The 23,899-nt window shown below is 40.9% G+C and overlaps 1 protein-coding gene across 2 annotated transcripts in view; it reads right to left on the bottom strand.

The window, feature by feature from the left end:
- The window catches only part of angpt1 (angiopoietin 1), a 199,272-nt gene that overhangs the window by 21,242 nt on the left and 154,131 nt on the right, over positions 1–23,899 (bottom strand). For both annotated transcript variants that reach the window (XM_008108252.3, XM_003219446.4), the window contains 3 exons: positions 23,087–23,214; positions 20,217–20,318; positions 4,817–4,986 (listed from right to left, as the gene is read on the bottom strand). In XM_008108252.3, coding sequence (XP_008106459.2) covers positions 4,817–4,986; positions 20,217–20,318; positions 23,087–23,214 — 400 coding nt within the window. The remainder of the gene's footprint in view (positions 1–4,816; positions 4,987–20,216; positions 20,319–23,086; positions 23,215–23,899) is intronic.

Raw genomic sequence — 23,899 nt, 5'->3', positions numbered from 1 at the left:
ACCACCTTTCAAAAAGCCAAATTAAGACTGTCTAACTGTTTACCTGCCAATTCTGAACAAAGCCCAAATTGAATGACAGGTTGGCAACTCCCGTTGGTCTTAAACAACACCACTCATTTAGATTAATTCCACTCTGACTGCCAAACACCTCTTGCCATCAGGAAGTTCTACCTAATGTTTAAGGAGAATCTTTTTCCTGCAATTTGAACCAATTGCTTCATGTCTTAGCCTCCAGAGAAGCAGAAAACAAGCTTGTCCCTTCTTCAATGTGACATTCTTTCAAATATTTAAACATGACCATCATGGCTCTCAGCCTTCTTTTATCCAAGCTAAACATTCCCATCCTCATAAGCTGTTCTTCATAGGGCTGGATTTCCAAACCAATTATGTCATTGCATAATTGATTTCCCCACTCCACTCCACATCATAGTTTTTCACTGGCAGAAGAGGAGGAAAAAACTCAATTTATTAATGCCATGACATAGGATAAGCATTGCATATATTGGCTAAAATCTTGTTCTTTAGCTCAGATTAGAGTAGACCCATCAAATATTTTGTTTAATGGTAAGTCAATATGTAAGTAAGTCTATCTGTAAAATAAATCAACTCTAGTCATCACTAAGAATAGCTTTATGTGCAAGAAAGGAAAATGTAACAGAATAATGCTGGGTTCCTGTCCCTTCCCTTTTGATTGTAATAAATCATTCAACAATTCCACTAATAGCTTTGATGAGCTTTCTTAATAGTTTTCTTTTGGTTTATTTTCCCCCAGTCACATTACCTAGTAAATCCCCATAAGATCTTTTTGCTTGCAAAGTCAGTGAGAACTTTATATTCTTGTTTGTAGCATTTAAATCAAATACATCTGATGAATGGGTACTGAAACATGAACATTTGTTTCAGCTAATTATTCTAATTTGAAACAAACACACATAAAAGTTTGAAACTACATTTAAGCAGTGCCAGAAACAAATGAACACACTCTCTATGATTACCCAGATTTTGTCCAATTCTCCTGATTTCCTGATATGCATATTTGAAAGATCACTTTGGCCACAAAAATGAGGAGTTCTATATGTGCCCATTATCTAAAAGCAGCATTATTTTCTTCAAATAATAAATGGCTCTAACTAAAATGGAGACCTAGAAATTCATTATTTTTTATCTCTCTGTTTGTTTATTTATTGCATGAAACAGAACATAAAGTTAAATAACATACAAATCAGATGGAATGCTTTGACATGCAGGAAGCAGGTCATCATCCAGCACTGATTAGTAAATGCCATTTATTGTCAATCAAGATTCTAAGCTGTTTCACACTTAGTACACCTCATCTGGGAAATATATGTTTTATTCTGCCTTCCCAGAAAAATACCTTTCAGCTGCACTGTTTTGAAAAGTGAGGGTATTTTAATCTACATATGTTCAGCATTACTGCCTTCAAATCAGAGAATCTTTAGGCTAATAAAATGTGGTAGAGAGAAGGAAATACAAACAGTGAGGAGAATAAACAGAACACTTCTGAAGTCACCAATTGGGAGTGATCCAGGTTGAATCAAAACCTTCCATAGTATATTGCAAAACAGCATGATTTCCCATCTTTTTTTCAGACACTGCTGATCCCCTTACATAGCCTCTGAATCCTTGTATCATGACTGGAAAGAACCCTGGAGCATTGTTAGTCGTCTTTTGATTAGTCAAGACATAACTGCACTAAATGTGAACAAAATATTGTATAAGCCTGAATTCCCCACCAACACCTATTCAGCAATCCCCCTTTTAGGATTACTTAACTGATGCTTGGACCAATTTAAAAAACACTCTTTAGTGTTAGATTCCTGATGGAAATCATAGCATTTGAATTTAATCTGCAATTCATCCTCACTGTATTCTTTGACTGTGTTAATAGCATATTGGATGAATACTCATTATCACAGTTATAGTTTCATCAGTAAGAAAGATTGTTTGCTTGGCTGAATAATTAGTGAGAAGGAGACCATTTCTCAAAATAGATATTCAAAGTAAGCTATGTGACTAAAAGAAAACATTTGCAAGAAGGCAGATCATTATGGTGGATTTTAAATCAAGGGGCATGTGTTGAGCCTGCTAAATACAACACAAGCTAATGAATGTCACCCCATTCTCTGCTCTGACCCAGCTGTCTGACGTTTTGTCTTCTGGTTTAGTTTCCTCTTCAGTTCTTTGGCCAATTCCTGCAGCCCCCTCAAACTTGGCAATGGAAGTGAGACTTTGAAAACACATGAGCCAGGAATAAGTTCATCGCCTTGCCAATTGTCACTGTTTTACTTAAAAACAAAACCCCTGAAAAACAGACTGTTTGTCAAGTATTGAGCTTTCGTGATGAATAGATCTCCATATTGGTAAAACACATGATTTCTTCATCAGTATTTAGACCCTAAATGCTCATGAAATAATGAGGTGGGTTACCAAGATGCAAATATATTCCTGCTGGGGAACTAATTGTAAATTTGATTATATGAGGTCTTCAAAAACTAACACCTTCCTCTCCTCCTCTCATGTGCTACTTCATAACATGCAACTACTTTGACGGCACTTAATAAATCCACTGAGATGGATCCAAACATTTTATCTTAGTTGTGACTGAAATTAGGGTAGTCATGACTTAACTTAAATTATATTACTTTCATTTAGCAGATAGTCATAATAAGAACACCAATAATATGCTCTTGCCTGTCTATAGCAATGCAATAGAAGGCTACTTAAAACCCAGGTCCTATCTAGCCGAATTAGCCATAAATTAGTATTGCCCTGTGTAATTGAAAACAACGAGAACTGCAACTCAGCATCTGGAGAACCACACAATTTTGACATACCCTTTTTTGTGTCAGGAGCAACTTGAGAAACTGTAAGTTGCTTCTGGTGTGAGAGAATTGGCTGTCTGCAAGGATGTTGCCCAGGGGACACCTGTAGTTGCAGTTTTTTGCATCTTTAATCCCATTCCTGATTTAGGTGATGGAGAGTAAATATTTAAATAATATAATGACTTAAGTTGCATTTAATAGTAACCAGTGTTATCATGGCTAGTGTAGACTCATATAATCCGGTTCAGATCAGATCCTGGGCTATGGGGCAATGTAAATCCAGCCTACACTTCCCTCCTCCCATCCTAAACCTAAAATATTTAAACACCTTTCCTCTTATTGCTTCTTACTGTCAGTAAAGGCAGAAAATAACATATGTGACCTTCCTCGTCCCATTCTTATTGCCCCTGGTTTGACTATTAGTGGAATTTGAATCCTGATATTTATCTGAAATTTAATTCAGTTCTTGCACTGAAAGTGATTCCCCAAGAGAAGAATTTTTGCATGCCAAATACTGAGTTACAGTATCATTCCCAGAATGTACACCCTAGCCATGACTAGCAAGGTTAGGGATAGTGGACTTTGGTACCATTTTCTTGACTATATAAAACTTTTAGTTTATAGCCCTAAATGAATAGGAAGTGAATAAATGTTGACTTAAGCTCCTGCTTGTTCAATGTATCAACTCAAGTTGAGACTGACAGTATGGTTTAGTCCTTGTCACTCCCACTGTAACAATTCTCTGACAAGGCTGCCTTTAAGCAATGAGATAAAGTTGTTCATAAGTGACTTTATGGTCTTGCACATTTTATTAGGCAATAAATTGGAAAGAAGACAATTACAAGCAGAATAAGTCAAGAGATTCATCTGTCATAGTTGCATCTTAGCATCAATGGGTACAAAATTGAGTTTGGCTAGAGAAAGAATTGTGGAGTTTAACTTCTTGTAATATTAGATCACTAACTTTTAAGTAAAAATGGCTTATCCCTTATTTATGGTGTCAGTCCTGTATTTCTGTCTTGGGAAATTTTAACCTTTGAGGTTTTATGTTATGTAAAGAAAGAACAGAAAACTTTTCTTGTGCAGTATTCTAAAATAATGTTTTCCTGCTGTTTGTAAAATACGCATTAAAGCTCGGCCAAAATCAAAAGGATTATTTCTAAACCCAATTAGAAATCAGATTGGACCATATTGCACTCCCGGTTCTCAAAGTATTTGCTGTTTCCTAAATTAGCATCTGCTGCAGTTTATAAATAAGTACAGCAGTCTTTCTGTATTTCTCTACTATCTTCCTTCTCTTTTCTACCTCCATTTCCAGTAATGGTATCAGCTGGGGTTTGGAGGAAAATACCTCCTTGCCCTTGTCTCCTCATGTGTGATTTTCTGTGCCAGGAGGATGTGAGGAGAACCTCTATGCCAGCCATAGACCTTTTAAGTAAGTTTTTGGGGCTAAATCTAGGGCTTGGGTGGAGAGAGCGGGCACCATCCTACTCCTCCGGGCTTCTCAAAGCTCAAAGAAGTGAGATGGCTGTGAAGACTCACTCTTGGGGCTGCAGAAGTAGTTCCGGGGATGAGTCTCCACAGGACCAATACTCCATTAAACATGGGCCTTTCAGGAAGGCCCGGATCTAATAGGGTATCAAATTAATTTGGAACAAATGAAGGAAAGCTTGGTTCATTCCAAATTAATTCACTTTTGCAGGAGAAGTTATTTGGACACCTCCGGTAAAAACTGAGACAGGTCAGCGCTTTTTGCACTGGTCTGGATGGGCCCCAGAAGTTGACTCGGTAACGTGATGAATTTAATTGGGTTTTCTTGGGTAAGAAATATTAAGAGGTGCTTTTTCCCATTCCTTCCTCTAAAATATAGTCCTACAGAACCTGTCTTGAGGATATTTAGTCATTCTATTAAGTAAATGTCAAACTACATGCATAAAACAAGAATAGCTGGAGATAAAAGCATCTGGACTTACCTGTAATTCTGCTTTTCACTTCCTATATAAAATCTATCGTATTGTGAATAAGCCCGACTTCCTTCCCAGTCTGTTAGTTCAATTCTTAGAGAATAGTGTCTTTGACTGGTGGTTATTGCAAAGATAAATTCATTCCCCAGCCAATATTCACCAGAGGGACTACCGAATCCCTAGAAGAAAATCAATGAAACTCAACTTAATGGTCTTTGCTTAGTCGTCTGTAACATTTACGTAAAAGAAACATCAATAGTACCAGGCAAGTACTGTCACTTAAAAGAAATTCAGTTTTCAGTATCACATTAATTTTGTTTGACTAAAATCAACAACATTCCAGATACTGAGAATACAAGCTCATCTTTTTATTGAAATATTATAACCCCTATTTTCTGACAAGAGCCCCTTGTACATTACCATATAAAATCGAGATTATCTGCTTTGAACTGGATTATATAACAGTGTAGACTCAGATAATCCAGTTCAAAGCAGATAATGTGGATTATCTGCTTTGATAATCTGGATTATATGGCAGTTTAGAAGGTGCTCAAGATAATGTGATCGATGTCAATGGTTTCTCATGAATCTACATTCTAGGAAATAGTGCTACTATATAAGATGAGGCTCATGCATTTAAAAGGCAAATATACAGATATGCCGGTTGGGACTTATCTGTATTATGCATTTGAGGTTAAGATTTGTAATGCCATGATGTTAGAGCTACATCTCTGACACGTCATACAACCCAACTAGTGAACTGTGACAATGTCTTTCAGGAAATCCCATGCAGGGTCTTTTTGCTCAATGGAAGTTCCTGCCTGTGCAGTGAGTTCCATAGCATTCTGGTTCCCACTGTGCAATAGGTACCATAACACTCTGATGTTTTGCACAAAATAGTCCTAGAGATGTAGCTATGTTACTGTGTCCCTCCTGTGAATATATGCATTGCACAATGTCAGTTTTATATAACTGTAAGTCAATTGACAATGACATAAATACCTAACAGGATGTCATCCATCAGGTATAAAGGCTGATATAGATCATGAAGTTTCACGAGGTGTACTAGTCTAAGGTTTCATTAGGGGTAATAACATAGACTTGTTAATGTAGCCACTTCAGCAAATATATCCATGTGTTTTATGACACGCTGAACAGAATGGACATAAAACACAGTCAAGAAGGAATAATCTAGCTTTATATTTCACCAACGAATTTATTCTTTTGGGTAAACCTGAACTTTCCTTGTCCTTTCCGAGTAGGGAAGGACTCCACCTGATTATTGTTTGAAATATATAAGTGGTTCCATTCAAAATGTTGAAAGCAGTGCAATCAAATGGATATACAACCATATGTGGGCACAAGTTTTGAAGCAGATGTTATCCAGTAACATTCAAATGGCAAGACAGGAAAACTTTGCATTGCAAATATAGCATAGCTAGCAAGCTGTGACCCTCCAGGTGCTTGGGCCTCTAACTTTCAGAAGCTCTAGCCAGCTGTTCCAATGGCCAGGAATTCTGGGAACTGAAATCCAAAACATCTGGAGGGCCTGTGTTAGACAAAGACATATTCAGCTTCTTCTTCTTTAATTTAATTTAACCACAAGTATCCACATGGCATCTTATAATTTCATGTAATATGGATGTGGAGGAGCAAAGTGTCTCAATTTCAAAATAACTGAATATTGACTCCACATGTGTTTGTCTCAGATCTTCTAATCCTTAAATTCAAATGCCCTCCTCCAGTATCAGCCAGAGTAATTGTGGAACAATGTCTTTGGGTGTTCAAGGGGATTTTGGTTAATCCTCACTCATCCATTAAATCCATTGGGGCTGGATCTACACTGCCTTATATTCCAAGGTCTGATCCCAGATTATCTTCTTTGAACTGGATTATATGAGTCTACACTGCTGGATAATTTGGGAAAATCAGATAATCTGGGATCAAATCCTGGGACATAGGGCAGTGTAGATACAGCCTGGTCATCTAGTGCCAGTCACTCTGGACTCTACTTCACTGCCCGAAATCCGGGGGGGGGGGGGAATTCATTATTTTAACCCACATTCTCCTGGGATTTTGTCCCCACAATCTACTATAACCTCAAGATAATAATAATAATAATAATAATAATAATAATAATAATAATAATAATAATAATAATAATAACTTTTATTAATTCTTGAGTCAACCAAGGCCCCCCTCCACCCCCCATTTTCCCCTAAAATACCCCCCTCCAGATTTCCTTCCTCCCCCACTTCCTGACACATTGTTTTGCATGTCTGGAGGGATCTGCACTGCTGGCAGGCCCCTGGGTAAGTTTTTGAGGGGAAAATGGGGGGCTGGGAGTGGAGAGAGGGGCATCATCCCACTCCTTCAAACTCCAGTAGCCCAAAGAACTGGGATGACTGTGGGGATTCACAATACCCACAGACCCAGTACCTGCAAAGTTTTGGACCTTAGATTAAGGTCTGGATCTTTGTAGGTGTCAAAGTAATCCAGAGAAAACTGGACTATGCAAGTTTTTCCAGATTTTTTACCTGGGTTTACCTGAAGCATTAATGGGTAAACCCATTACCTATCACGAAGAGTCAGAAGTGACTGAATGAATAAACAACAACAACAGACTTTCTGGTCCATAATTTGGGCTCTTTCTTACATTCACATATAATTAGAATTGAGAATCAGTCAAAGAGAGAAGGACATCTCAATTTCTTCACTAACCTCAAATTATTCAGAAAGAATATTCTTTTTAGCAAGCTCAGGTACAACTTCAAAGCATCTTGGATTAGGCCCCATCTACACTGCCATATAATACAGTTTGAAATTGCATTATATGGTCAGTGTAGAATCATATAACGCAGTGCAATACAGTTAAATTGCATTATATGACTCTATACTAACCATATAATGTATTCTATGGCAGTGTAGATGGGGTCTTAGGCCCCTTCTATACTGCCGTATAATCCAGATTATCAAAGCAGATAATCCACATTATCTGCATTGGACTGGATTATATGTGTCTACACTGCTAAATAATCTGGGATAGGAAGATAATATGGGATCAGAACCTAGAATAGAGGGGCAGTATGAAAGGGACCAAAGGTATCTTGTACACTGCCATATAAATCCAGATTATCTGCTTTGAACTGGATTATAAAGCAGTGTAGGCTTAGATCCCTTCTACACTGCCATATAGTCCAGATTATCAAAGCAGATCATCCACATTATCTGTTTTGAATTGGATTATATGTCATGGAGCCAAATCCCAGGGCTGAATTTCCAAGCCCTGAATCTGGCTTCATAACATAACATAAATAACCCTGCAAGCACCTGGCGGGAGAAGATAAAATGAGCCTGGGAACTCAGGGTTGAAAGTATAAACAATTATAATTGATATAGTGTGGGAATGGTAGTAATGTGATCCAGAGGGTGGGATTTGATGATGATATTTGCGTGTGGTATTACGTTGCATCAGAAGTGATAAAATTGAATGTATGTAAACATTAGGTCATTCTCGACTTTTCCAAAGTCATGTATTCTTCAATAAAGATTGGATTTGAGAGCAGCTATCTTTGATCTGCGTTCAGACTGGTCCTTTGAAGTGAGCCTGACATTTAAGTCGAGAATCCCGTTCTCACCCTCCTGCGGAATTCGCAGTGAAGTGATAATGAGTGAAGAAGGAGATCAAAGCCCAAATGGAGCAGGGAGGCCTTCGCAAGGGGCCCGGCCGAAGAGAGAAGAGACGCTGCAAGCCATAGCTTCCTCTACGGGGTACCCCAGGCCGAACGGCGTGACCCAGAGGATTCCCAGGGGAGGAAGAGGCGTCTCTGCGGCTGCAGAAACCAGTTGGGGATCTGGAGGAAGTATGCCGGAGACCGTGGCCCTGCGGTTATCCATCCTGGAAACTAATTTATCCAGTCGGAAACCGTGGGGAGGTTGGTGCCACTATTGGAAGAGAATCTCCAAAAGGAGCCCATCCGATATGGCGCCGAGAGAGAGCCAAGTAAAGAAGGAGATTGGAGCCAGAGGGGCCAGCGAGCATCAACGCAGAGTCCCGTGGCGGCAAGGGACGAGGGAGATGAGGAATACTGGCAGGAGCTGGAGTTCCGAGACAGAATGGCACGCGAAGTGGAGCGCCAGCGAGCTCTGGGAACTCTGAGGCCGCCATCTCCAACAGAGCTCCCAACCCCCCGAATGGGCGTCGGGGTGGAAAGACCACTGGGGCCAGGGATCGGGTCCAGTGGATTTGCAGACGAAGGCGGAGAGGAGCGGGAGATCCAGGAAGAGGAGGAGGATGTGCCGTACGACGAGGAAAGGTGAGATGCGGGGGCTACAGCGAGGCCAGTATGCGGATGGGTGGAAGGGCCGACAGCGGCGGCAGAATTTCGGGAGCCGCGCAGAATGACCACCGGAGTGGGGCGCGGCGTGTTCCAAGGGGCCGCCCGAGGAAACCCGATGCAACCCTTCCCCATGCCTCCCAGACAGCATCAACGGGCCGCAGAATGGATGCCAAGAAGGGAAGATCTCAAACTAGAATACGGAGGGGAATCAGATGAACTGAACTTTTTTCTAATTAGCATCAGAGGATACATGGAAGACAATGCACACACATTCCCCTCCGAAGCAAGCAGGGTTCGAGCCATCGGCAACACACTAAAGCGAGGAGCAGCCAGCTGGTATGTGCAACTACATGCCAGACGCGACCCATGCCTGAGGTCAGTGCCCCGCTTCCTCGCCGCACTGGAAAACCGGTTCAGAGACCGGCTAGAGCAATTGAGGGCTCGAGACCAGCTGAAAGGAATAAAGCAGAGGGACAAAACGGTGCCCGAGTACGCAGAGGAATTCCTCCACCTCGCGGAAAGGGTACCAGAGTGGTCTGAAGTGACCAAAGTGGAATTATTTAAAGAGGGACTACGCCCCGAGATTTTCAGCTGGGCAGCGCACAGAGATGACCCCGAAACGCTCCAGGGATGGATTCAACTAGCGGGGCGCGTTGAATCCACCCTGGCCCAAGTAAAGCATTTCAGGAGCAGCGGCGGCCAGCAAAGACCGGTGGCGAGAGGTCGAGGAGAAACGAGGAAGCAGGAAAGACCCGGAGGGAGGCCGGGGATTCCCTCCAGAGGAGACGACAACAAACCTAAACCGGGATGCTTTGTATGTGGGAAGACGGGCCATCGAGCAGCAGAATGCTGGGCCCGGAAGGGGGAGCCGCCAAAACCCCCAAAGCCCAAGCCAGCAACCGGGAGGCGTGCGGAAGAGGAGGTGCAAGCCCCAGAATCTTCAGAAAAACTGGTGAGTCGGGACAAACGCATGATAGTAGTGCCAATCTGCCTCTCGGGGCTAGAGAATCGGGCCACCTGCAAGGCATTTGTGGATTGTGGTTGTTCTAGAAACATTATAACTCCGGAATTAGCAGGAGCGCTGAAATGTCAGCAGATGGCGCTTGACTCCCCAATTGCATTTTCGCAGCTAGATGGATCAGTCGCTGCTGGGGAAGTATCTACAAAGGAAATACGGGGGGTCCCATGTAAAATAGGCAAATGGGAAGGAAGAATATCCTTTGTGATAGCCCCTATTGCCACATACCACGTAATATTAGGGATACCATGGCTCGAACAGGCAAATCCTGAAGTAGATTGGAGAGGAAAGAGCCTAGCATTTAAAGAACAGCAGACGCAATGGGAGATAAGCAAAATTGCAGAAGAGGAGGACGAGGGAGATGAAGCAGATGAGATAGACCCACAGCTATTGCCACCTGAATACAGAGACTTTGTGGATGTTTTCAATCAGAAAGAGGCCAGTAAATTACCTCCCAAAAGGAATATAGAAGTAGAAATTGAAATAACCCCAGGAGCAAACTTACCAAAACCAAAAGTGTATCCCATGTCTGTGCAGGAGAAGGAGGAATTGAGGAAATATATTGATAAAAACCTGGCGCGAGGCTTCATTAAGCCATCCAATTCGCCTCTCGGGGCCCCAGTGTTATTTAGGAGAAAGAAAGACAACTCCCTAAGATTGTGCATTGATTATCGAAATTTAAATGCAATTACTAAGGACAATAAATACCCTATGCCCTTAGTAAAGGATTTAATTACCGTATTGAAGAAAGGGAGCATATTTACCAAACTGGATTTAATTGAAGCATATCATAAATTAAGAATTAAACCGGAGGATACTTGGAAAACTGCATTTTCCTGCGCATTCGGCCATTTTGAATATAAAATTTTACCTTTCGGATTAAAAAATGGAGGCGGTTGCTTTATGCAGCTTATAAATGAAATACTACACCCATTGTTGTACAGAGGGGTATTCATATTTCTTGATGATATCTTGATTGTGAGCGAAGATAAGGAAAAGCACGTAAAATTGGTCCGGGAAGTTTTGCAGAGACTAAGAGAAGCAAAGCTGTACGCAAAACTGTCCAAATGTGAATTTAATAAAACTCAAATTGACTTTCTGGGGTATCGGATATCTCCAGAAGGGTTAGCTATGGATCCAGCTAAAGTATCAGATGTGAAAGAATGGGGAGTGCCTCAAACAAGGAGGCAATTGCAATCATTTCTGGGGTTTGCAAATTTTTATAGATCCTTCATAAAAGGCTTCGCGCAAATAACCGCACCCCTTACTGAACTTTTAAAAACAAAAGGGAAAGGGGAGACAGCAAAAGTAAAAGCTCCTGGCGCCAAACTGGGTTGGACGCCAGAATGCCAAAAGGCATTTGAAACCCTAAAAGAATGCTTCACAGAAGGACCCATCCTAAAACACCCCGATATCAGGAGCCCTTTCATAATCCATTGCGATGCCTCAGACCAGGGGTCCCCAAACTAAGGCCCGCGGGCCAGATCCGGCCCGCCGGAGCCATTTATCCGGCCCGCGGCAGCTTTCCTCCCTTTCCTGCATTGTCCCGCTCCCTGCACAAGCCTTGGAGACTTGCCTTTCCGCCTTCCCGGCCACTTTTCTGCTCTATGAGCCTTTGAGCCTCACCTGGCTCCCCACTCTCCCTGCATAAGCTGTGGAGGAGCCTTGCCTTTTACTGCTGATCAAAAGGTATTTTAATTATTATTTAATTAATTATTAATTACTAAGGTGTGTTTCCTCCAGGTTTAGCAATACGTTGATCAGCAATATACTCCGGATTTCTCCCTGGGCTAGAGACCTGAGTGAGGGAGAGTTTCTTTCCCCACTCAGGCTTCCAGTCCTGGGAGAAATCTGGAGTATATTGCTATTTCTGATTAGCAATATACTCCGGATTTCTCCCTGGGCTGGAGGCCTGAGTGAGGGAGAGTTTCTTTCCCCACTCAGGCTTCCAGTCCAGGGAGAAATCTGGAGTATATTGCTATTTCTGATTAGCAATATACTCCGGATTTTTCCCTGGGCTGGAGGCCTGAGTGAGGGAGAGTTTCTTTCCCCACTCAGGCTTCCAGTCCAGGGAGAAATCTGGAGTATATTGCTATTTCTGATTAGCAATATACTCCGGATTTCTCCCTGGGCTGGAGGCCTGAGTGAGGGAGAGTTTCTTTCCCCACTCAGGCTTCCAGTCCAGGGAGAAATCTGGAGTATATTGCTATTTCTGATTAGCAATATACTCCGGATTTTTCCCTGGGCTGGAGGCCTGAGTGAGGGAGAGTTTCTTTCCCCACTCAGGCTTCCAGTCCAGGGAGAAATCTGGAGTATATTGCTATTTCTGATTAGCAATATACTCCGGATTTTTCCCTGGGCTGGAGGCCTGAGTGAGGGAGAGTTTCTTTCCCCACTCAGGCTTCCAGTCCAGGGAGAAATCTGGAGTATATTGCTATTTCTGATTAGCAATATACTCCGGATTTTTCCCTGGGCTGGAGGCCTGAGTGAGGGAGAGTTTCTTTCCCTACTCAGGCTTCCAGTCCAGGGAGAAATCTGGAGTATATTGCTATTTCTGATTAGCAATATACTCCGGATTTTTCCCTGGGCTGGAGGCCTGAGTGAGGGAGAGTTTCTTTCCCCACTCAGAATTCCAGTCCTGGGAGAAATCTGGAGTATATTGCTATTTCTGATTAGCAATATACTCTGGATTTTTCCCTGGGCTAGAGACCTGAGTGAGGGAGAGTTTCTTTCCCCACTCAGAATTCCAGTCCTGGGAGAAATCTGGAGTATATTGCTATTTCTGATTAGCAATATACTCTGGATTTTTCCCTGGGCTGGAGGCCTGAGTGAGGGAGAGTTTCTTTCCCCACTCAGACTGCCAGTCCAGGGAGAAATCTGGAGTATATTGCTATTTCTGATTAGCAATATACTCTGGATTTTTCCCTGGGCTGGAGGCCTGAGTGAGGGAAAGTTTCTTTCCCCACTCAGACTGCCAGTCCAGGAAGAAATCTGGAGTATATTGCTATTCTTGATTAGCAATATACTCTGGATTTTTCCCTGGGCTGGAGGCCTGAGTGAGGGAGAGATTCTTTCCCCACTCAGAATTCCAGTCCTGGGAGAAATCTGGAGTATATTGCTATTCTTGATTAGCAATATACTCTGGATTTTTCCCTGGGCTGGAGGCCTGAGTGAGGGAGAGATTCTTTCCCCACTCAGAATTCCAGTCCTGGGAGAAATCTGGAGTATATTGCTATTCTTGATTAGCAATATACTCTGGATTTTTCCCTGGGCTGGAGGCCTGAGTGAGGGAGAGATTCTTTCCCCACTCAGAATTCCAGTCCTGGGAGAAATCTGGAGTTCATTGCTATTCTTGATTAGCAATATACTCCGGATTTCTCCCTGGGTTGGAGGCCTTAGTGAGGGAGAGTTTCTTTCCCCACTCAGGCTTCCAGTCCTGGGAGAAATCTGGAGTATATTGCTATTTCGGATTTCTCCCTGGGCTGGAGGCCTTAGTGGGGCCTCTCCAGTATTATTATTATTATTATTATTATTATTATTATTATTATTATTATTATTATTATTAACATTGAGGATGGGTGGCCATCTGTCAGGTGTGCTTTGCTGTGCTTTTGGTGCACAAAGGCAGAAGGGGGTTGGACTAAATGGCCCAAGGGTCTCTTCCAACCCTCTCCATTATTTTATTATTATTAGTAACATTGAGGATGGGTGGCCATCTGTCAGGGGTGCTTTGCTGTGCTTTTGGTGCACAAAGGCAGAAGGGGGTTGGACTAAATGGCCCAAGGGTCTCTTCCAACCCTCTCCATTATTTTATTATTATTAGTAACATTGAGTCTGGGTGGCCATCTGTCAGGGGTTCCTTGCTGTGCTTTTGGTGCACAAAGGCAGAAGGGGGTTGGACTAAATGGCCCAAGGTTTCTTCCAACCCTCTTTATTATTATTATTATTATTATTATTATTATTATTATTATTAACATTGAGGCTGTATTTGTTTCTTTTTTTAACCTCAAAATAAAATATGTGCCATGTGCATAGGCATTTGTTCATAGTTTTTTTTAAAAAAAACTATAGTCCGGCCCTCCAACGGTCTGAGGGACTGTTAACTGGCCCCCCGTTTAAAAAGTTTGGGGACCCCTGCCTCAGACTGTGCGTACGGGGCAGTACTATTGCAAAAAGATCAAAATGGGAACTTAAAACCCTGTGGATATTTGTCCCGGAAGTTCAGCGAAACTGAAAAATGTTGGCCGATATGGGAAAAAGAGGCACTAGCCATATTAAAAGCCTTAGAATGCTGGCGACACTTTCTCGAAGGAAGCGGAATCCCATTTGAAATTTGGTCTGACCATAAGAACCTCCAGTATTTAAAGTCCCCTCGAAAATTGTCCCCCAAACAGATTAGATGGGCACAATACTTCAGCAGGTTCGATTTCCAATTAAAGTTTTTTCAGGGGAAGCAGAATGTCTTGGCAGATGCTCTTTCACGCATGCCTCAACACGAAGGAATACCCACAGCAAAAGAGGGAACAATATTCTCTGACAAACAATGGGGTTTAGCTGTCAGAACAAGAGCACAAACCCAAAAGGAGAACACTGCTATGGTTGAACTCGACGGGGAAGATAATTGGGGAAACGAACTGAAACAGTCTTATGATGGAGATCAGTGGATCGCATCCAACGCAGAAAAGGGGGAGCAGAAGGGGGGATTTTGGTTTGTGAACAAGAAACTGTATATCCCAGCAACATTAAGGATCAAGATTTTGCATCGTTTTCACAACAACCGGAGCGCTGGTCATACAGGAATTACAAAAACAACAAAAGCAATAGCAAAACATTGCTGGTGGCCAGGGATGAGGAAGGACATAAAAAATTATGTTGTTCAATGTGATGATTGTGCCAGAAATAAATCGAGAGGAGGGAAGCCAATGGGATTATTACAAACAGTAGCAGAACCTACCAGACCTTGGGAATGTGTAGCTATGGACTTTGTGGGGGAACTACCGGTTAGCAAAGGACATCGTTATATTTGGACAGTATTGGACCTGTTTTCTAAACAGGCCCACTTTATAGCACTGACGAAACTACCATCAGCCGAGAAACTAGCTGAATTGTACATAAACCACATTTACAAACTGCATGGATGTCCCAGTAGAGTGGTCAGTGACAGAGGAGTACAATTCACAGCAAAATTTTGGGAAAAATTCCTGGAAATGCTAGGAGCAGAAAGGAGTTTAAGTTCTGCTTTTCACCCCATGACAAATGGGGCGGTAGAACGTACTCAGCAGACACTTGGGCAGTTCCTTCGAATGTACTCTAACATGAGACAAAATGACTGGTCTCGGTGGTTGGCTTTTGCAGAACTAGCTTTTAATTCGACTATACATTCAGCAACAAATAAAACCCCCTTTGAAGTAGTTTACGGGTATGAAATACAGCCTCTGCCCCAGCTGCCGAGATGGACAGAGAATGAGGGAACAGAGGCAGGGAAATGGAAAGCGCAAATGATGGAATGCTGGAGTCAAGTGACTGCATCCTTAAAAGAAGCACATAAAAAGTATAAAGTATTCGCAGACAGAAAGAGGGTGGAAGGTGATAAATTGGAGAAAGGAGATTTAGTGTGGCTAAGTACCCAAAACATCAAACTGGGGCTACCTTCGAAAAAATTGGGCCCTAAATATATTGGACCATTTAGAATACAGGGTGTTATCAACGAGGTGACTTTCCAGTTGGCATTGCCAAAAAGTTTAGGGAAAATACACCCTGTATTCCATCGTAGCTTACTGAAAAAATATATGGGTACTTTGGACAAAATGGACACATAGAATTATTGTTTTGTTTCAGGCTTGTGATGAAAGAAGAACCGAAGAGGAGGACGAAGAAAAGGAGGGCACCATGTCATGGAACCCAGTTACAGGGCTTTGGTAATTCAGCCCTGTAACTGGGAGTCATAACATAAACAATCCCAGGAGCACCTGGCAGAAGAAGATAGAATATGCCTGGGAACTTGGGGCCGAAAGTATAAACAATTATAATTGGTCTAGTGTGTGAAAATGGTAGTAATGTGATATTGGGGGTGGGACTTGATGATGATATTTACGTGTGGTGTTACGTAGCATCAAAAGTTATAAAAATAGTTGTATGTAAACATTGGGTCATTCCTGACTTTTCCAAAGTCATGTGTTCTTCAATAAAGATTGGATTTGAGAGCAGCCATCTCTGATCTGCGTTCAGACTGATCCTTTGAAGTGAGCAGGACAGATATTATGTAGTGTAAAAAAGAACCTTTTCACGCTACATAGCTATGGCACTACAATCTCACTTTAACTGCCATGGTTCCACCCTGTGGAGTACTGTGGTGTGCAGTTTGGCAAAGCACTACAACTTTTGGCTGAAGATTCTAAGTACACAATATTCCAGAGTATGGAACCAGCAGTTAATGTGGAATCATAATGCTGTAACCAGTGAAAGCTTTGTGATGAACCTTACAATTCTTCAGGGACTCTACCCTTGGTACCCTTACTTACACGCTATGGATATCAAGTGTCACCTGTTTTGTTGGAATTATAACAGCAATTTCTATTCCAGCAGATTGTTAGACTTTCCACTTACTAAATTCAGAGCACTCTACAGTATTTTGGCCAAGAGACCTAAAGAGGTATGTAGGATGAAATGCATCATGCTATTCAGAATTACAAGGATGGCAATGCACTGCTTCTAGGCAGAATGCATTCTCTTGATTATTTTGGCTCTCAGTTGATCCCCACTGAATTTACATGCCATATTTCAATAGTATGGTCATGGCAAAAGAATTACAATTTTCTTCAAAAACAGAGGACATATGTGCCATTCAATGGTGTGCCCTCAAGTAATTTCTGATATATGATGAGGCGAGCCTATTACAGGGTTTTCTGGCACTAAGAGTATGCAACTTGGCTAAGGTCACCCAGTGGGTTTTTGTGTTTGAGTAGGGATTCAAGCACTGTTCTCCACAGTTCTAGTCCAATGCTAGTTAAACCAATATACCATATTCACATTTTTGAAAGCATGTTGATACTTTTGGGAAGCTCAGAGGAGCACAATTCTATGTTAAAATGAGAAGCATGCTCCCCATGTGCCTTTTTTTTGCTATCATACTGTCAAACTAGATCAAGTGTCCTTGACATATTGTGAACACTGTAAGGTTGGGGCCACTAATACAGACACTATAGGAAAGTGACCAATTCTAAATATATATTTTTAAAGAAAATATACATCACATTGTATAAATATAGATTTGAATAAATGACAAAAATTGCCACAACTATTAAACTGCTCCCAATTGTTAACACAGGTAGGTCAATTCGCTTACATGATAGATGATTGACTTTCATCAACAATAGTTAAATCTAGATTGAATAGTTACTATACTTCTGGCAGATTAAAAGCACAGACTTGGTGGAGCCTTATTAATTCATTCCATCAAAGATACCCAGTGCAGAAATATGGTCTATATATTTCTGCCTGTGGAACTGATGTAGTGATCTAATCAACTTCAGAGATCAGCCCTTGCCCAAGAAGGAAGACGGAAGCAAGGAAGATAAAAGATCTGACAGGTAGGCAGGTAGATTATAAGGAGGAAGAAAAAACATTAGCATCTGGGAGTTTTAAAAGATTAAAAAAGTCTAACATTTCTGACTTCTAATTCTAGACATCCTGCATGATTGGGACAAGCCTATAGTTATATTTCTCCCCTTAGACTAACAATAGTGTCAATTTTGCTTTGAACGCCAGGAGACATCCCCGGGCCCCTTCTACACTGCCATACAATTCAGATTATCAAAGTAGATAATACACATTGTCTGATTTGAACTGGATTATATGAGTCTACGCAGATATTCTGGATTTTATATAGCAGTGTAGAAGGGGACTGAGTTATCCCTGGGAAACAAACTCTCATAAAACTCTGGATAACTATAAGTAGTTTATATAGAGCAGTTTCCTATTACTTGTTGACCTTCATATTTTTTAGATGAAAACTCTTATCATCACACAAAGCTTCCCATATTGGCTGGATACCAGGATATCTAGAGAGTAGGGGTGTGCAATTCAGTTAAACTCCATTCTGTTGCCTTATGTGAAGTGCACCATCGGTGGCAGTTTTGTAGGCGTGTAGAAAGTAAACTCCTTATTAATTGCTTTGTGAGTCAAAAAGCAAGCCAAGCCATGCAGACCTGCAAGCGGCACTGAGAATTTAGATCACCAATCTGTCTCTCTCAAATTCCTGCTTGCAACAAAAAAAAAATGGAAACCTAGTTTGGCTAAAAGACACACCATGGCTTTCTTCTGTTCTGATTGGCTCAACAGGCAGGGCTCACAGGGAATCCCCATGCATGGCTCCTTCTCCATGATCCATGTGTAGCCAAAATCAGTCATTTTCAGCAGCTGTTGTAGCCAGGGGGGGGGGGGGGGATGGCAGCAGAGCCCCTGCTGTTACGGTTGGCTGTAAGCTGAAACAGAGCCCATTTTGAAAAACGGATCCATGTACAACCCTACTAGGGAGTGGGGCTTAAATAAGCAATCCTGGGAGTCTCATTCATAGGGTTACTTTTCTTATAATCTTCAGTGCTTTACCATCTTATTTTCATTTTATGGCATAGCATCACTGCAAGATGTGGATCGTGATTAACTGCATTATAAATATGAAAAACTAAATATGAAGGATGTTATGAACTATTAGAGTTGTCTGCTGATGAAGACTGCAGTTGAGCTTGTTTGAGTTAACTTCCAACTTGAATTCCACTTGGAGCCCATGGTGCCACCCTGAAGCTGACTTCTTTACCTCAATCCTGAATTCTCTTTTTTTGCCTTCCCTGTAGTGCAGATGTGTCAAATTTGTGGCCCTCCAGATGTTTTGGCCTCCAATTGTCAGAAGCCCTGGCCAGCTTGTCAATAGTCAGGAATTCTGGTAGCTGAAATCTAAAACACATGGAGGAATACAAGGTTGACACCACTGCTCTAGTGTGAACTTATTCCAGACTCCTTCCTTGCCCCAAATCTAGTAGTTCCCATCTTTTTAAATTGTCTTAAATGGTAGCACTAGTTTACAGAAAGAGCACATCTATTTGAATTCATCCCAGCTATGCATTTTCACAGGCAAAAGGTTTCAGTGTTGAGCCCAACTTCATGCCAATAGAGATGCGCAAGTCTTTATGGCTTTAAGAGGACAAAGAAATTATTGCACCTGGAAGAATTTTAGTTTCTGAATCTCTTCAGTAATTAAATTATTTAAATTATCCATGAGCAAAGTTAGAAATAACAGGATAGTCTGAATGCAAAAGATGGTCTTCACTAACTTATGATCCACCATCGTGGAGGACTATGCTGACTTTTTCTTGATCCCCATTAAATATGTGTAAACATTACATAAATATCTAAGTAATTTTTCAAAAGTCCAAACCTAAAGCAACCTATGAAGTATTATTATTGCTTTCAGACTGACAACAGGAATCTAAAACAGCATAAGCAATTTCTCACTTAATGAATACACATCTGTCATGAAATTGCAGCCCTACTCATGTCTTCCCTAAGCTTGGACCCAAAGAGAAAATGTTATCTGCATTAACATTTGGAAACAAGGCAAAATGGGCTGTAGTTTCTGACTGTATTTGTTTTCCAGTTGTGCATAAGTCAGTTTGGCTTTCACCCACTGTGTTAAAGGCTTATTTGTTATTTTTATTTCCAAGTGTGACACATTACCTGATGACAAAGAATGGAAAGCATGGACAAAAGGAACTGTTACATCCCAAAATCAACAGGGGGAAATGAAAAGAAAGCTTCTAACTGAAGGAACTCTCTGAAGTATGATTCATAGTCAAACAAATCAAGGAAGGAGTTTTAAGACAGTTATAATAAACTTGAGACACTTGATGCTTTCTGTGTTTATTATTTAATGGCCATGTTCCCAGTAAAAACTATTGACAGAATGTTCAGTTTTGCTTCAAAATAAGAACAGCGATAATATGATGTCCCCAGTGTTGCTAGAAATAGAATTCTGGGAAGTAATTCCCCATCTTACCATTTTGTATTCTTTCCAACTTTTTTGGAAATCTAGGCTCCCATCTTCTCGGTGCTGTATAACTGTCCAGCCTCCTCCCAGGATGTCCATATTACAAAAAACCTGGGTATAACAACATAAATCACATAAGAATCTGTAAATTGACATGGGACTTTGATCCATCTAGCTCAGTTTTCTGCTTCCAAAAAAATGATCAACCATATAATTTGAAAAGTACACCTCCCAGAGTTTCCCCATACTGGCCTGCAAAATCTGAGAGCTGTTTTATTTTCTTGGCAGGGGACAACAGTTTTCTGATATTTAAGTGAATGCCCACCACATCCTGGTACTAGTTGAAACAGCTTCCCTATATGTATTCATACTCAGACACACACACTCCAGAATGGCTGGGACTATTCCAGATTTCCTCTCGCTGTGATCTTTAATAAACCCACATGCTTCATTGGTATATAAAGTTGAATTTTAACAAAAGGTCTAAGAGTTCTTATCAATTCAGTGAAACTTTGGCATTCACACAGAGAGCTATAGAAGGAAGCAGACCTCATGACATTGGCTAATAATGAAACGTTGTACATGACCTTATCACATGAGGTTCACTACTCAATTCCTTTGAACCGTTTCCTTCACAATCATGACATTTCATTCTCAACTGAATCAATTCCATGCTTTTCACTCTAAAGTACATTGTCCATACCAATGTTGTTCGATTTCTCCCATTGTATGATTTTGTTTCTCGTACACACAGCCAAGGACCCCTGATTGTGTATCAGTGGAAGGGGATTGTACAAGGCTCAAAAATGTGAACCTTATTTGAGAAAGGGAAAACAAAACCCTTAAAGAAATGCCTTTCCTTGAAGAAAAATAGCTTGGCTCAGTGCTTCCTTTCACAATGACATTTGAGTACAACATTTATCTACAGCTGTGGTTTCATTGGTCTTTGATTTACAGCAGGCATTTTTAAGCCATGCATGTATCTTATTTAACATTCACATCAAGCCTCCAGAAATCCAGTGATATTTTTTTACACATTACATTCAGTAATTGGGGGTAGAGGTAAGATAATAGGTATGCACATGTACATGAACTTTATGTTTAAAAACTTCTTTTCTAAACAAGTTTTGAAGTTTTCTTGCTTTGAGTGATGTGGCAAATTAAAAGAGGGGGAAATGAGACAATGATAGAAGGATTTAAAGTACTAAATTATTCACTGTGTGGTCTGGCACTCTCCATAGCAATGGAAGGGAACACCTGCCACATTAACGGGAGCAGCAAGCTGATTATAAATGTTAGCTTTTCACCATCAGAGCCAACAAATGTCCTCAACTGGCTCCTGTCCCAGACAAGGTCAAAGCATTCAGCCATTAAACACCTTTTAACATATTTTGAGGTTGAAATCTGAACACACACTCAGACACAATGAGAAATAGGAAGAATCTACTCTCCTTTTCTTGAGGGTAGATTAAATAGAAATAGAGCCATCACAATTCAGTGGTTGATAATAAAATGAAACTCCCTAAACTGATAAAAGATATATGTGAATTATTGTAACCCTTTGGAAAGCAGATAATATATTTTGTTGTTGTTGTTTTATATTAAAACATGATGCCCTTTTCTGTGTTTTTATAAGCTGTTGGTATTGTTCACATGTTAACTAACAACACAGGACCAGTCCAACTGCCACTGAATACTTGCATTGATTGTGTTGGCAGGCATTGGAAAATAAATCTAAAGTGGGACGAATTCATTTATGAGACATATGAGATGGCCTTCATCATAATGCCAGATTCCCTTTTCTCTGCTCCTAATAGGGGTGTAGTAACACATCAAGATAGCAAACTATAAGGTAAAGGTAAAGGTCAAGGTCGTGTCAAACTCTCGGGTTTGGTGCACATTTCCATTTCTAAGCCAAAGAGCCAGCATTGTCCATAGACACCCCCATGGTCATGTGGCTGTCATGACTGCATGAAGCACTGTTAACTTCCTGCTGGAGCAGTACCTATTGATCTACTCACATTTGCATGTTTTTGAACTGTTAGATTGGCAGAAACTGGGGCTAACAGTGGGAGCTCACCCCACTCCCCAGATTCAAACCACCAACCTTTTGGTCAGCAAGTTCAGCAGCTCAGCAGTTTAACCTGCTGCACCACTGAAGGCTCCTGGTGTATAACAAACTATACCACCCATTTTCTTTGTAGTAGACATCAGTACAATATGGGAAAATGGAGGAGAAGGGACAGAAAGAGGAGACATGAAATTAACCATCTCATTCCACTGATCTGTGTTCCTATGAACATTAGATGGGATGTCATGTTATCCTTGGACTCGGACAGCAAAATGTCTTGAGACAGACTCTACATATGCCAGCCAGGAAGTAGGAAAGAGGGCAGATGAGCAGATTTGGCAGAGGATGGACAGCAGGAACTATGGTTTTCTCATCTCCCATAGCAAAAAAGATTTCAAACATGGACAGGCAAAGTGCAGCTTATGGGAAACATATGAACCCAGGAACCCTAATGTGGTTCACCACAGTTCTCACAGTTCATGTGTTCCTCCTCAATTTTATTTTATTTTATTGTTGCTGGAAAAGAAACCCTACACCTCTAGGAGCTGTGTGTGGGGGGGTCAATTTGGCCCAGAATTCTACATCCTATTTATATAAATTCTGATTTTAAACCAGCCAGAGAGACCACATTTAAAAAAATGTATTGCCCCCTCATCAGAAAACAGAGATTCAGTAAAAAAATATAGATTTTTATTTTTATTTTTAGGCATAATTGTCTGTGGGGGTTCCAACTTCAATTTAAAGACGTAATATCGAGGTGCAAGATGGACAACGATAAAAGCTTTGCATAATATTGATTTCTCTTTACCTTTTTAGGTTCTGATATATTATTCACATAAATAGTGTAGACACCGCTTTTATTAAAACCAGCTTGGTATGCATCAGCACAGTCTCTGAATGGCTTGTCATCTTCTCTTTTGGGGTTCTTTAGCACAACTGCAAAAAAAGGGAAAATGAATATGATATTGACATCTGCAATAACAACTGTAGTTAAGGGTTCAACCAATAGAGGCATTTATGTCAACGACTTGATTTGCCAGTTTTGGTTTGGTTTAGTTTGATGTTACTGGTTCTACTCTGCTGCCTTGAACAGCAACCTAATGCAGAAATCAATAGCATAGTCTTGGGGACAATGTCACCTGTTACATTGGCCTCTCTGCTATGAAGCACAGCCAATCTTCATTAGATCAGGGTCTCTCAACCATCATTATCTGGAACTGTAGGGTTCACAAGAGGTTTCTAAGGTTTCTGCAAGAGATCATGACTGGGGAAAAAATGAAACTTTTCCTGATGTATAGATGTAATAATTATTAGCAAGGGTTCCCTGAGATATGAAAAATATTTTGAGAGGTCTTCCACAGTAAAAAAAAAAAAAAAAAAAACGCTGAGAAAGGCTGATAAATTAGATTTTATCCTTTACTTCTGAAACTGGATCTACACTGTTAGATAATCCAGATTATTTGATTTGAACTGAATTATATGAGTGTACACTGTCAAGGCAGATAATATGGATTTTATATGGCAATGTGGATGGGGCCTGAGGAAGCAATACTGAAATGAACCAAGCTTACTTCTGAGTAGATATATATATAGCATAGTGTTTCCACTGACATGGCCAAAG

The sequence above is a fragment of the Anolis carolinensis genome, chromosome 4 (assembly GCF_035594765.1).
Source record: "Anolis carolinensis isolate JA03-04 chromosome 4, rAnoCar3.1.pri, whole genome shotgun sequence".
Taxonomy (NCBI): domain Eukaryota; kingdom Metazoa; phylum Chordata; class Lepidosauria; order Squamata; family Dactyloidae; genus Anolis; species Anolis carolinensis.
The sequence above is the reverse complement of the archived record's forward strand: the minus strand, read 5'-3'. Positions and strand labels throughout refer to the sequence as shown.